Below are 15000 nucleotides of genomic sequence, written 5' to 3' on the forward strand. Positions count from 1 at the left end.
CTGATTTTTTAAACTTCAACTTTTTATATATACTTCCTTCTTACCTTTTCTCACTTTTTTCCTGGTGTTCCTTTTTAGTTCATTATGCCATGTGTATAGTGTCTGATGATTGTGCTGGGACACCAAGTGTGTTATAAAACAATGTTTGGCATGTTCTCAGCACATGAAACTAAGAGTAGCACATAAAAACATATATTGTATTTATCAAATAATATTTATCTCTCACAACATGGAGTACTTTTTTTGTTGATCTTACCATCATGGAACAATACACTATATAAATATATATATTATATATATATATATATATATATATATCACACTCTGTATATGTGTTCATTAAAAAAAAAACAACAATCCCTTAGATTGAACTCAAGGAAAGATGGGGATCCTCATATACATATATATGTATATATATATATATGTATACACACACACAAATATGAACCCACCTGCCCTGTGCCTTGGTTCTTTCAAACACACACTGGATTTGAGCCACGACTTGAGGCATATGTTACATCTGTCCAGTTGCTCACACAGTCTGTGACACCTTCAGACAATGAAGGCAAGAGGCTGTATCTGTTTTTATATCGCTGGTCATTGCGCTCATTTAGCATTGCTAGTTCAGAACTGACCTGTGACATTTCCGAAAACGAGTGTATATCGTTGAAATAATAGCATCGTTTGGACATGGAATCATCAAAATTCACATCGTGAAAGGAGTTTAGTGGTAATTTGGGGATGTCAACCGTGCCGTCGAATTCTTCGTTTAATGCAGAACGGCAATCGCATTTGTCGTTTAATACGCCACAACGTGGCACCAAGTAACTGTACTTCTGAGTGAACCACATTTTATTTTTTTCAAATTCAGCAGCTTTTTGAGCTGCCTGCTGTAGTGCCATTGAGGAAGTCGAACTATCAGAAGATCTCAATGTTAATGTTTTGAGAACACTGTTAGGGGGAATACGATGGATATAGTAAACCAGCTTCTTCAGGTCTCTGGTCAGGACGAAATTTTGAACCGAAGGAAATTCAGTGAGAACATAACCCTCGGACAAGTGTTCCAAGCGGCACGAGATGTATTTCGAATGATATAACTGCAAGAGAGGACATTCTCTAATCATGGTAAGAATTGACATCAGGACATTTTCATTTCGGTTGTCTCGTAACTGTGGATATTCTAAACCAGAAGCCCATGGTTCACTCTGGCGTTTAATGCATTCCGAATGTAGCAGTAAGACAAAATCACAATCAGCAACTGTCTTGTGTAACCATTGTTTTATCTCTTCCTCAGCGAATAACGGTGGATAAAGAACATGGCACTTGAAGTGTTGCAGGTATGTTGCCATGGCTTTGCCGACGTCGAGATGATGCTGGTGGTCGTGAGAGTATAGAAACAAGATTTTCTTGTCAGTTAGGCTTTCTCCTGAAAGGAAAATAAATAAATAATGAATTAAAAGAGAAAGAATATATAAACAAACGCAATAAAACAAATACTACAAAAAGTTTTTTAAAAAAATTTTAATCATTGAATTTTCAGAAATCTTTCATCAGAGATGTAAATCTTTGTATACACACATACATGCCTTCTGTGTGTATGTGTATATATACACACACATATGTGAAGGTGCATAGTGGGTAAGGGGTGGTTCTCATGATTGCAAGATCATAGGTTTGGTTCCCAGACTGGGTGGAAGAATGTGTTCTTGAGCAAAACACTTCATTTCATGTTGCTTCACTAAACCCATATATAAATGGGTAATCCTGTCAGAGACCAGTGTTCCATGTGGGTGCCAGTAAGGCGATGCTGGTAACGATCCCACTCGAATGGAGTCTTTTACGTGCCACCGGCACAGAGGCCAGATAGCCGCTCTCGCAACGATCACGCTCGGATGGTGCTCTTAATACTCTACTAGCACGAGGCTCGTTGTGATACCTGTGCCGGTGGCACATAAAAAGCACCATCCAAACGTGGCCGATGCCAGCGCCGCCTCGACTAGCTTCTGTGCCGGTGGCACATAAAAAGCACCATCCGAACGTGGCTGATGCTAGTGCCGCCTTGACTGGCTTCCATGCCGGTGGCATGTTAAAAGCACCAACCGATCGTGGCCGATGGCAGACTCCCCTGGCACCTGTGCCGGTGGCACGTAAAAAGCACCCACTACACTCGCGGAGTGGTTGGTGTTAGGAAGGGCATCCAGCCGTAGAAACACTGCCAGATCAGACTGGAGCCTGGTGCAGCCCCTGGCTTCCCAGACCCTGGTCGAATCGTCCAACCCGTGCTAGCGTGGAAAACAGACGTTAGACGATGATGATGATACACATGTGTGTATACATCATAATCTCAATAAATTCATTTTCAAAATTACTTTGATCTCCAATACAAAGTGAAATTGATTTGATGTCACATAATAAAAGGAAAAAAATTTAAACAAATAAAAAAACATGAATAAAAGAAAAATGAATTAACATGATGCAACACAAAAAAAAAACAAAAAAAAAACAATGTCTGTTCACTAAACAGTGAAAACAAAAAAATTCTAAAACGGCCAATTAAAGTGACATATAACGCCATAATTAAATATCTTAGTCACACCTATTTATTTAGCCTTACTTTGAAACTTACTGTTGGTTATATTATAATTTACTATCACATTTACAATCAATAAATACTGTAATATCTACGGGGGGGGGGACAATCAGAGACTTCTCAGTGCTAGAACTATTACAATTTAGGGCAAGATATGTGAAACTACCAAAGCAACTAATACTATGTAAATGTTATGTCAACACTAACAGATGCCTAAATGGCAACTGGTGGAACCGTGATCTGTTAATGGAGGACTTTCTGCGTTTATTTACATTTGTAGCATGTTGATATAACAGCCTTCATTCAGTGATGTTTAACATATGCCAAATTGCTTTCATTTTGTACTGGAAGTGAAGGACATTTTGAAGACAAAGGCACAAAGCGAAAAATATATATATATATATATATATATATATATATACACACACACATACATGTATATATACACACACATATATATATGCATACTTATACATTTATATGTATATACATACATACATATATATATATATATATATATATATATATCTATATACATAATATATTTTGTGAAATTTGATTTAATATATCTAAATTGAATTTTTCCCTGTAAGTTTGGAATAATATTCCCTCATAATATTATCATTAAACCCCTATCTCATTTTGTGTGTATATATATATATATTATATATATATATATATATATGGCCTCCGTGCCGGTGGCATGTAAAAAGCACCCACTCCACTCACAGAGTGGTTGGCATTAGGAAGGGCATCCAGCCGTAGAAACATTGTCAGATCAGACTGGGCCTGGTGCAGCCTCTTGGCTACCAAGACCCCAGTTGAACCGTTCAACCCATGCTAGCATGGAACGCAGACGTTAAACGATGATGATGAATATATATATATATATATATATATATATATACACTACCGTCAGAAATTAATTAGCACCCTTGATTTGCTCACCATGAAGCATGGTGGGGGTGGTCTGATGGTGTGAGGGGCGTTCAGCTACAGTGGTGTTGGGCGGCTCTATGCCGTCGAAGGCAACATCAACGTAGCAAAGTACGTTGAGATAGTACGGGATACCTCTTTGGTGGCGAGGAGTACGTGCCGGCCAGTCACCTGACCTGAACCCTATTGAGAACCTCTGGAGTCGATTGGGTAGGGATTTGAATGTGCAGCAATACAGGAACCGACACGAGCTGTTTGGGGCACTTCTTGCTGCATGAGGGGCCATCCCTGCACAGTACCTGCAGGCACTCATAGACAGCATGCCGACCCGCGTAGCAGCTGTCATTGCTGCCAAAGGAGGTGCAACAAGATATTGACTAAATTTCACAATTAATAACAATTATGTGGTGTGCTGGGATATGTTTAACCCTTTAGTGTTCCAATTATCCTATCAAACATAATGCTTATTGATTCCCATTGATTTGAATTAATCATGCATTATCTCATATCTTCAAGATCTTGATGGTGTAATTACCTAATATAGAATAACATTGTAGGGTAGGTGTGAGAGCCTGGATCCAGTCAGTTTGAACATAAAACAGATGAAATATTTTGGCCGGATATGGCCGGTTTAAATACTAAAGGGTTAAATAAATTTTTGATTAAAAACGAGTTTGTTTCTGATAATAAGTTAATTAAATTAAGAAAATGTAAGAACAAGTAGAAATTTGAGAAGTGCTAATTAATTTCCGACGCAAGTGTATATATATACATACACATATATGTGTATACACACATGTGCATGTGCGCACACACACACATCCATATGCTCATACGCACAATACAGATGTTGAAAAAAATAATGGCAACACCACTTTATATTTAACTATTTTTTCGTATTGGCAATATGACAAATTCAAAAGTGTTCTAGTCTGTATGTGTATATATATATATATATATATATATATGTTCCTACACATTGTATTATCTATGTCTTATACTACTTGGTATAGCCTCTGGTTTTATTTCTTAAAATGCACAACCTGTCTGATTTCCACAGAAGACAAATGGTTGGAATGCAGATGGCTGGAGATTCACTAATTAAAACTGCCGAAACACTTCATGTTTAACTCTCAAGTATTCGGATTACTCTGAAAAATGTAAAGCTTGTTCGTTCATATTATTTTCCATTAATCATATACCATCTCATAGATTTGAGATTTTGATGATGTTACTGTCTATATTTAGATTGACATTGTAGGGTAGGTGTCAGAAGCTGGATCTGGCCAGTCTGAACATGAAACAGGGGGAATATTTGGGCCAGATACGGCTGGTTTAAATACTAAAGGGTTAAATGCAACAGTCTCAAAAACGATGTAAGCATTCCAAAATCAAGGAACAGCTCAGGTAAGCAAAATTTTTGATGGAGGGTAAAGCTCTGAGAGAGGAATCATAGAATAGTGGAGTGTACTGTGTCTAGAAACCATGAAACTATAGAAGCAGAAATGACAGCAGAGCAAAACCATCAGTTTGCCAATCTTGTGTCAGTTAAAACCATTCACTGTGAGTTCCATAATGCTGGATACCATAGGAGGGCTGCAACCGCTAAACTTGTCTTGTGCTCCTTCTACATTGATAAATGGGAAAAATGGTGTCTAGACAATTAGAAGTGGTCAAGGCTCAATAAAACAATGGCATCTTATTTGATGCACCACCATTCCCTCTTTCTCCCACTTCAGAATGGGTTTAAAACTAGAAACAGTCCAAGGATATCTTCAACCCTGAATGATTGACCCCCTCTCACATGAAGCTCCAATATGGCTTTTTGAAGATTTTGGGCAGCTACATCACAGAATTCTCTTGGCCCTTTAGCTGTTCTGTATGGCAGTGTTAATGCCAAAGATTATCTGAGTATTTTGACTGACCATGTCCATCCTACATTACAAATACTGAGCCCTGATGGTAGCAGAATCTTCCAGGAATATAACGCACAGATTCACTTGGCTAATGTTAGTCAAAATTGGTACAAAGATCACAAAAGTGAAGCTCAACATTTGGATTGGCCATTACATTCACCGGATCTCAATATAATCAAACATTTGTGGTTCATTTTGGAGCCACAAGTGACTAAATGCTTCCCCACACCATTGCTACTGAATTAGGTTTTACGTGAAGGACAGGTCAAAATACCCCTGACTTGTATGAGTCAATCTACTGACATATTAAAGGTGTGATTGGCACCAAAGGAAAACCAATTCCATTTTAAATAATAACACTTGCATTTAACAAGGTGTTTCCAATATTTTGTCCAACCCCTATATATGTATGTGTGTGTATTGATATTAATATTATTTATGTACTAATGAGGATGCATGGCCTGGTGGTTAAGGTGTTGCACTCATGATCACAAGATTGGTTAGGGTTAGGGCCTGATGGATGGGCGAGAGGCTGAGTGTTACATAGAAAAAAATCAACCAACATGATTAAGAAGACAGCAGGGTGGTGGAGAAATCATGTTTTGGGCTGGTAAAGTTGAAGGAGACATTACAGGTCCATTTAAGGTTGCTGATAAGAGGTAGACCTGGGATAAAGTGGTGAAGCACGACCTTTGAACATTAGGCCTCACCAAGGAAATGACTAGCGACCAAGACTTTTGGAAATATGCTGTGCTTGAGAAGACCCGGCAAGCCAAATGAGACCATAACCTGTGGCCTATGCCAGGAGCATACCCAGCCCGCTTATGCGTACCTTTTCCTTCTTTGGACACAAAACTCTGCTTGTGAAGACCTGTTGAGGCAAGTGAAATCGAAATCAAAAGCACATTCGACGACTGGCATACGTACTAGCAGGGTGCAAAGAGCACCATACGAGCATGATCGTTGACAGAGCAGCTAACCGGCTTCTGTGCCAGTGGCACATAAAAGGCACCATTCAAGTGTGATTGTTACCAGCGTCGCTTTACTGGCACTTGTGCCCTTGCTAGTAGGGTGCCAAGAGCACCAGCCGAGCGTGATCATTGCCAGAGCAGCCAACAGGCTTCCGTGCCGGTGGCATGTAAAAGGGCACCATTTGAGCATGATCGTTACCAAAGTCGCCTTACTGGCACCTGTGCTGCTGGTATGTGTAAAAAGATTCAAGCAAGGTCATTGCCAGTACTGCCCGACTGGCCCCCGTGACAGTGGCACGTATAAAGCACCCACTACACTCTTGGAGTGGTTGGCGTTAGGAAGGGCATCCAGCTGTAGAAACTCTGCCAGATCAAGATTGGAGCCTGGTGCAGCTATCTGGTTCGCCAGCCCTCAGTCAAAATCGTCCAACCCATGCTAGCATGGAAAGCAGACGTTAAACGATGATGATAGATTCAAAATAAGTGCCGAAAATTATTGTAAGTTTCTAGATGACAGCTTCTTCCAGTGGTACTAGTCAACATTGTGAAGTTTCAAGTTAAAGAGCATATTTATGCGTGATAATGCTCCTTCACACTCTGCCAAACTCACTATTAACCATTCGGCTAAGAAAGGTTTCAAAGAACATAAAATAATGGGATGCCCTCCCCGCATGTCTAGATCTAAATTCAATAAAGAATTTGTGGTCAATTACTAAAAATAAATGTATATTCTAATGGTAAACAATATCCAAAGAAGGATTTATATTAGGAAGGGCATCCAGCTGTAGAAACACTGCCAGATCAGACTGGAGCCTGGTGCAGCCTTCTGGCTTCCCAGATCCCCGGTCGAACCGTCCAACCCATGCTAGCATGGAGAACGGACGTTAAACGATGATGATGATGATTGGAAAGGATGTAAAATATATACATAATTGTTTTTAAATATAATTATATGGCAGAAGATATATGTATATATTAATGGTCTGGTTATGTATTGTTTTATATGTAAAACACATTAAATGTAGTTTGTGCCGGTGGCACATAAAAAGCACCATCCGATCGTGGTCGTTGCCAGCCTCGCCTGGCACCTGTGCCGGTGGCACGTAAAAAGCACCCACTACACTCACGGAGTGGTTGGCGTTAGGAAGGGCATCCAGTTGTAGAAACATTGCTAGATCAGACTGGGCCTAGTGCAGCCTTCTGGCTTCCAGACCCCAGTTGAACTGTCCAACCCATGCTAGCATGGAAAGCAGACGTTAAATGATGATGATGATGATGATGATATTTGTTAACTTCAGCCTTCATTACTTAAAACTATGGAATGTGATGGAAATCTGGCAACTTTTTCAAGCAGGCCAAGTGACCACATAGAAGTCCTTTGTTAGATTACATATCTATACTTTGTCTGAGTTAGCTCCTATATATGCAATTGACTTGTTAATAAAATGCAGTGTTACAATAAACTAAGGCTAAATCATTTAAATTTGAAGATCTATACAACCCACACAGTTCTTGTGGAGCAATCCAATGGAACTAGCAGGTGTAGAAATAATAACTTACTTGTTGTTGAACACATAAAACAGATGAAACTGATAGCCAGAAGTATAGCGACTGAACTGCCAACAACAGCCCACAAAACAGTTTTATTTTTGTCTTTGATTTCATTTGTATTTGATGTTGTTGAGGAATGCTGCAAAGATGAAGAATGTGACAATGGTTTTGTAATTTCTGTACGATTGCTTCGAGTCTGTGGTACAATGTTTTTAGTAATTCTTGCTGTAGTTGTAGAGCTCTTTTCAGGTGCTTGATTCTTTATAGTTGATAAATCCTTTCCAGATGGAAAAGTTACAGGTGAATTCCTTACAGGTACACTCTTTACAGGTACAGTCTTTACAGGTACAGTCTTTACAGGTACAGTCTTTACAGGTACAGTCTTTACAGGTTTTAAAGTTTCAGGTTCCAAGTTAGCTGAGTCGTTACATTTAGAATCATCTGGAAGAGAAAAAGAGTAAAAATCTGTATTTTTTATTGTTTTCAGGTGCAAATTATTTACCTGGTAATCACGACTGACCACTTTACCTATGATCACTACTTACTGTATTCTCTTTGTTGCTGTGGTGGTTGCTTGGTTCTGTTGTATACATGTTGCTGCTGATTGTTTGTTGTTTGTTGAGCGAAGCGGTCTTCGTCCCAGAGCTCGCAAGATCGCACCTCAGGATTGTCTGTAGAAGTCCAAAATGTGATCCTTTGCTATTCGTAAGACCCGCAGAAGAGAAAGCAAGTCAACCTCCGACACCGAGAGCATCGACAGATGAATGCACATCCAGACTCAGCGGTTGCATAGGAAGTTGGGGACAAGAAACGGGAAGAAAGAGTGAGAGAAAGTTGAAGCAAAAGAGTACAACAGGGGTCGCCACCACCCCCTGCCAGAGCCTCGTGGAGCTTTAGGTGTTTTCGCTCAATAAACACACACAACGCCCAGTCTGGGAAATGAAACCGCGATCCTCCGACCGCGAGTCTGCTGCCCTAAACACTGGGCCATTGTGCCTCCACATGTTGCTGTTGATGATGATGTGTGTGAGACAACGCCATACAAATAATTAATTACTCTTTTACTCTTTTACTTGTTTCAGTCATTTGACTGCGGCCATGCTGGAGCACCGCCTTTAATCGAGCAACTCGACCCCGGGACTTATTCTTTTGTAAGCCCAGTACTTATTCTGCCAATCTCTTTTGCCGAGCCGCTAAGTAACGGGGACATAAACACACCTGCATCGGTTGTCAAGCAATGCTAGGGGGACAAACACAGACACACAAACACATGCACACATATATATATATATACATATATACGACGGGCTTCTTTCAGTTTCCGTCTACCAAATCCACTCACAAGGCTTTGGTCGACCCGAGGCTATAGTAGAAGACACTTGCCCAAGGTACCACGCAGTGGGACTGAACTCAAAACCATGTGGTTGGTAAACAAGCTACTTACCACACAGCCACCCCTGCGCCTATTTACGATTTTTATTTATGTCACATAAGCCATATTTCCAGTCGGTCGAGATTTACAACAATCGTCACATCCAGCCGATGCAGCTGTAAGAAATAGATTGTAATGTAGATGCTAAGCTGGATACTAAGGCTTGGTACTGGAGCTTGATTAAACATTAGAAGCCGTACACATCAGTTCATATCTACCAGATAGAACAGATATCCAGGTTGAGCATGGACCCATTTAAACTGATTATGTTGAAAACAAAGGAGTGTGTGAAGCAGACCAGTTTGGCAAGCACTACAAGTTGGTGCTCAAACGACCTCTATTTACAACCATTGTATCAAGAACATTCTTGAAGGACCTAGAATGAGTCATCATATGAAAACTGGCTGCTGATTGGCTAATAACAAAGCCTTTCCATATGAACAGGGTTAGGTAATGTCATGGCTTAAACTCCATAATGTGGAGACGCAGTTTCAAATCTCATTATACCTTCTACCCACATCTATTTCTTTACTACCCACAAGGGGCTAAACACAGAGGGGACAAACAAGGACAGACAAATGGATTAAGTCAATTATATCGACCCCAGTGTGTAACTGGTACTTAATTTATCGACCCCGAGAGGATGAAAGCCAACGTTGACCTCGGCGGAATTTGAACTCAGAACGTATCGGCAGACGAAATATGGCTACACATTTCGCCTGGCGCGCTTATGTTTCTGCCAGCTCGCCGCCTTCTACCCGCATCACTATTCATCTGCCACTCACCTTCTACACTCTTATGAACTTACCAACCCACTCACCCTGCCCAGTCCTCTTTACCACTTCTCTTATGTTCACCTTCCTGTAATTTGAGGGCATGTCCAGACAGATCTTTACCCCCATCTTCTCTTGTCCAACTGTGACAAACCCTGTATCCCTTCTACAGCAAGACACCTGTTCCTTGGTCATATGTTAACCTCTATTGGCATAAGGGCACGTCCCTCAATACTACACTCCGCCCCATTTGAAGGGAATCTTGTTTTGCGAGTTACATGGTGACACCACTCATGCCCCTACTACGCAATAAATATCCAGTACACTCTGTAAATTGATTGGCATTAGGAAGGCTATTCAGCCATAAAAATCATGCCACAGCATGTTGAAACATCTAACCCATGCTAGCATCTTAAACTAATCTCAAATGATGATGATGTCATTGGTTTATTTCTTTTCTCAGACTAATCTCTCCATTTTATTCAATGTTTTGCCAATACAACACTTCCATTGGTTTGCCTCTCAACCAACTTCAAATAATATTCTTAAGCTAAGCTATGGCTGAAACCAGGGTCTGCTATTTTAACCCCTTAGCATTTAAACCGGCCATATCCAGCTGAAATGTTCTACTTGTTTTATGTTCAAATTGGCCAGATCCAGCCTCTCATACAGACCCTGTAATGTCATTATTACAAATAAACAATTGCATCATCAAAATCTTGAAGCTACATGAAAATGCATGTTTAATTCAAAACAATATAAGTTAATAAGCATTACAATTGACAGAATAATCTGAATGCTAAAGGGTTAACCATTATCCTAGGAATGACATTTTGGGGGCACTTATGCATTTGTTGTCATAATTTTTGACATATTGGGTCTGTGCCAGTATATGGTGTATGGAAATAAATGCTTCCGTTTAATTTTTAAAGGAAATGCTTTATCAGAACAGAAAAGTAGTGTCCAACGTCTAGGCCCTACATAAACCCATTTCTACCCCTAGGAAGAGATGGTCAATATTAGTCTGACCTTTATTCTCTCGACATGAGAAGCCCTCCCTGGCACAGCTCTAGGGGCTATTGAGACACACAAACTACAGCACTGCAACTTTGTGGTGGGAACCAGCCCCTTTGATTCCTAAGGGTAAAATTATAATGAAAGGTTCTAATTTAAATACAAATATTTTATAACAAAACAGCTTGTATCACCATGACATCAGTTGTAGATTCAGTTGGGGTAGGTAACAGGGTGTGTGTGATCAACAAAAGTATTGCTATTTCAATTTTCATTGGAATTTACCTTGAAGACAGCAAACTAACAATCATTAGAGTGGAATCTCTGATAAGATTTGTTCCAAGTGACTTTTTTCTGGGTCTTGTAGGTTCACCGCAGCGGCCAGCTGGATGGAGTGAAGCAACATAGAATGAAATACAGTTCTATACTTAAGAGACAAGGAATTATGTACATTATTTACGTTCGATGGATATTTACATTATTTACATTATTTACATTCGACGACCGGTATTATGGAAGGATAGAAAAATATTAGATTTATAAGCCCTAAAATTCACTCCATAATTGCCTATGGGCATATGGTGTAGTGGTTAAGAGCGTGGGCTACTAACCCCAAGATTCCGAGTTCGATTCCAATAACAATGATAATAATAATAATGATAACATCGAAAAATACCTTAGAAATGAGAACCCAGGTTCAAAATTTCCCCAAGACACCTGAAGAAGGTTGAAGCTTATATCAGCCGAAATGTTGTGTTAACAACAAACAAGATGAAGACAAATATCCGTCAAATGTAAATAAAGTAAATAATGTAAATAATTTATAGAATGAAATGTTTTACTCAAGAACACAACACATCACCTGGTCCAGCAATCAAAATTACAATTTTAAAATCATGCATCCAACATCCTAACCATCAAGTTACATGCCTCCACTGATTAATCAGGACTGACCTAGGGCTAAACAACAACAAGGATGACTTACTTAGTCCAGTGATGATCATCTTTCTTACGGTGGTCCGACAGACTATACATCGTCCATATGACTTGTAACACTGACACTTGTTCTTTACTGAAGGATAAGGATCCAAAGGTTTCACCTGAAATAATCAGAAAAAGTAGGATTAAAAAGGGGCCATGATAGGGAGTTTAACCCTTTAAGCATTCAGATTATCCTGTCAAATATAATGCTTATTCATTCATATTGGTTTGAATTAATCATGCATTATCTTGTAGCTATGAGATTTCAATAATTTGATTGTTTATTTTTAGAATGACATCATCATCATCATCGTTTAACGTCTGCTTTCCATGCTGGCATGGGTTGGGCGATTTGACTGAGGGCTGGCGAACCAGATGGCTGCACCAGGCTCCAATCTTGATCTGGCAGAGTTTCTACAGCTGGATGCCCTTCCTAACGCCAACCACTCCAAGAGTGTAGTGGGTGATTTTACGTGCCACTGTTACGGGGGCCAGTCAGGCGGTACTGGCAACAGCCACGCTCGAATCTTTTTACACATGCCACCGGCACAGGTGCCAGTAAGGCGAGGCTGGTAACGATCACACTCGAATGGTGCCTTTCACGTGCCACTGGCATGGAAGTCAATTAGCCGCTCTGGCAAAGAGAAAGTAAATGAAAGGAAGAATCTGGATGGCTTGAACATAAAACCGGTAGAGTAATTGAGCTGTTTATGACCAATTTAAACACTTTTAGATGTTGCTTTAACTTGGACAAACAGCCAACTCATCACATTTTTATCATCCTCTCTTTCCTCTTTCTCTCTCTCTCTCTCCATCTGAGGTAGTCATGTTTCTTCTCTGATCCAAGACAGCTTTTTACCATCCCTCAATACTATACAAGTTCTTCACTTGGGAAGGTGCGTCTTGCAAGTTGCTTGGTAACCCCACTACTGCTGGTGCCACATAAATATCACCCAATACACTCTGTATAGAGATTGGCATTAAGAAGGGCAGCCAGTCATCAAACTGACACTGCATCGGTTACGATGATGAGCATTCCAGTTAATTCGACCAATGGAACAGCCTGCTCATGAAATTAATGTGCTAGTGGCTGAGCACTCCACAGACATGTGAAACAGAATATGATAAGGCTGGCCCTTTGAAATACAGTTGCAACTCTTTTTTGTCAGCTGAGTGGACTGGAATATCAATGTGAAATAAAGTGTCTTGCTAAAGGACAAAATGTGCTGCCAGAAATTGAACTCATGACCTTAGTATCATGACACAAATACCCTAACCACTGAGTCATGCACCTTCACATCCAGTCATAGAAACCATGCCAAAAAAGACGGCAAAGTTTTAGAGCAGTCTTCTGATCTGTCAGCTCCTGTCAAACTGTTCAATCTATGCCAGAATGGAAAACAAAGATGATGACGATGATGATGATGATGATGTGCAGGAGGAGGAGGAGGATTTTAAAGTGTGAAGAAATCTTCAGGTTTCACTTGAGACAGAGAGACGAGAGAGAGGGAGGGGCAGAGAAATATAGAGAATATTAGTTTGATTAATATCAATTTAAAACCAGTGGCCTAGCATATTGAAAAATCTGAAGATTCAGAAAAATTATATTACATAAATATAAGAGGGATGACCACTAGTGGACATCCATTATGCTAGAGGTAGATCCCATATGGTCGACCACTAAGAAAAGATTGTTCTCAAGAAAATTCAGCAAAGGCCAGAATGCTTAAAACTAAATGCAATACCCAATAAATACACTGGACCTGGAGGGATTGCAATCCCAGAGGCACAATCAGTGCGAGACCTGGGTATTTACATGAGTGATGATGCAACCTTTTATGTGCATGTTGCTAAATTGGCAATGAAATGTAGGCGGCTGACAGGATGGATTCTTAGAAACTTTAGAACAAGAGACCAGGAAACCATGATGGTCCTCTGGAGGACACTTGTCCTAAGCCACTTTGACTATTGCTCTCAGCTATGGTCACCATCCAGTGTCAAGTTAATCACAGAACTTGAGGCAATCCAACGAAGCTACACGAAGAAGATAGCCTCTGTGCCGCATATAAGCTATTGGGAAAGACTCAAGAGATTGAGACTCTATTCCTTAGAGCGTAGGCGAGAAAGATATGCCATAATATACATCTGGAAGATCCTAGAAGGACTTGTCCCAAACTTTGGCATCGAGAGTTACACAAATGCCAGAACTGGGCGCCACTGCACAGTACCAAGGACTCCAAATTTGCCATCAAGATGTAGGACAAGATACTGTGATAGCCTGGGCTTCCGAGGCCCACAGCTCTTCAATATCCTCCCGAAGAACCTAAGAGACCTGCATGGGGTGGATGCAGATGTCTTTAAAATAAAACTGGATCTCTTCTTGTCAGGTATCCCAGATGAACCAACTTCACCGCAGGAGGTGCAGATGAGGGCAGCTGCATTGAACTCTCTCATGCACCAAATGGCAATTGCTAAAAAGCATTAGTGAAGTAAAATCATGTAGTAAAACCAAATGGCGGTGCCCCAGCATGGCCACAGCTTATGAGCTGAAACTAGATAAAAAAAAAAAATATATCATCATCATCATCGTTTAACGTCCATTTTCCATGCTAGCATGGGTTAGACGGTTCGACCAGGGATCTGGGAAGCCAGAAGGCTGCACCAGGCTCCAATCTGATCTGGCAGTATTTCTACAGCTGGATGCCCTTCCTAACGCCAACCACTCCGTGAGTGTAGTGGGTGCGTTTTACGTGCCACCGGCACAGGTGCCAAACAAGGCTATGTATATATATATATATATTGAGAGAGGGAGAGACAGATAGATACATACATATAT

The 15000-nt window shown here is 40.3% G+C and overlaps 1 protein-coding gene across 2 annotated transcripts in view; it reads right to left on the reverse strand.

Moving 5' to 3' along the window:
- Nucleotides 1–283: 283 nt before the first annotated feature.
- LOC115217418 overlaps nucleotides 284–15000 on the reverse strand; it is a 52991-nt gene continuing 38274 nt past the window's right edge. The window contains exons 5-8 of one of the 2 annotated variants that reach the window (XM_036507066.1): nucleotides 12169–12283; nucleotides 8357–8405; nucleotides 7974–8311; nucleotides 284–1426 (exon numbers count right to left, since the gene is read on the reverse strand). In XM_036507066.1, the coding sequence (XP_036362959.1) occupies nucleotides 474–1426; nucleotides 7974–8311; nucleotides 8357–8405; nucleotides 12169–12283 (1455 nt within the window). In that variant the 3' untranslated portion in view covers nucleotides 284–473. Of the gene's footprint in view, nucleotides 1427–7973; nucleotides 8406–12168; nucleotides 12284–15000 lie in introns of both variants that reach the window. The other variant, XM_036507065.1, reaches the window with a different exon arrangement.

This window comes from Octopus sinensis, linkage group LG11 (genome assembly GCF_006345805.1).
Source record: "Octopus sinensis linkage group LG11, ASM634580v1, whole genome shotgun sequence".
NCBI classification, from domain to species: Eukaryota; Metazoa; Mollusca; class Cephalopoda; order Octopoda; family Octopodidae; genus Octopus; species Octopus sinensis.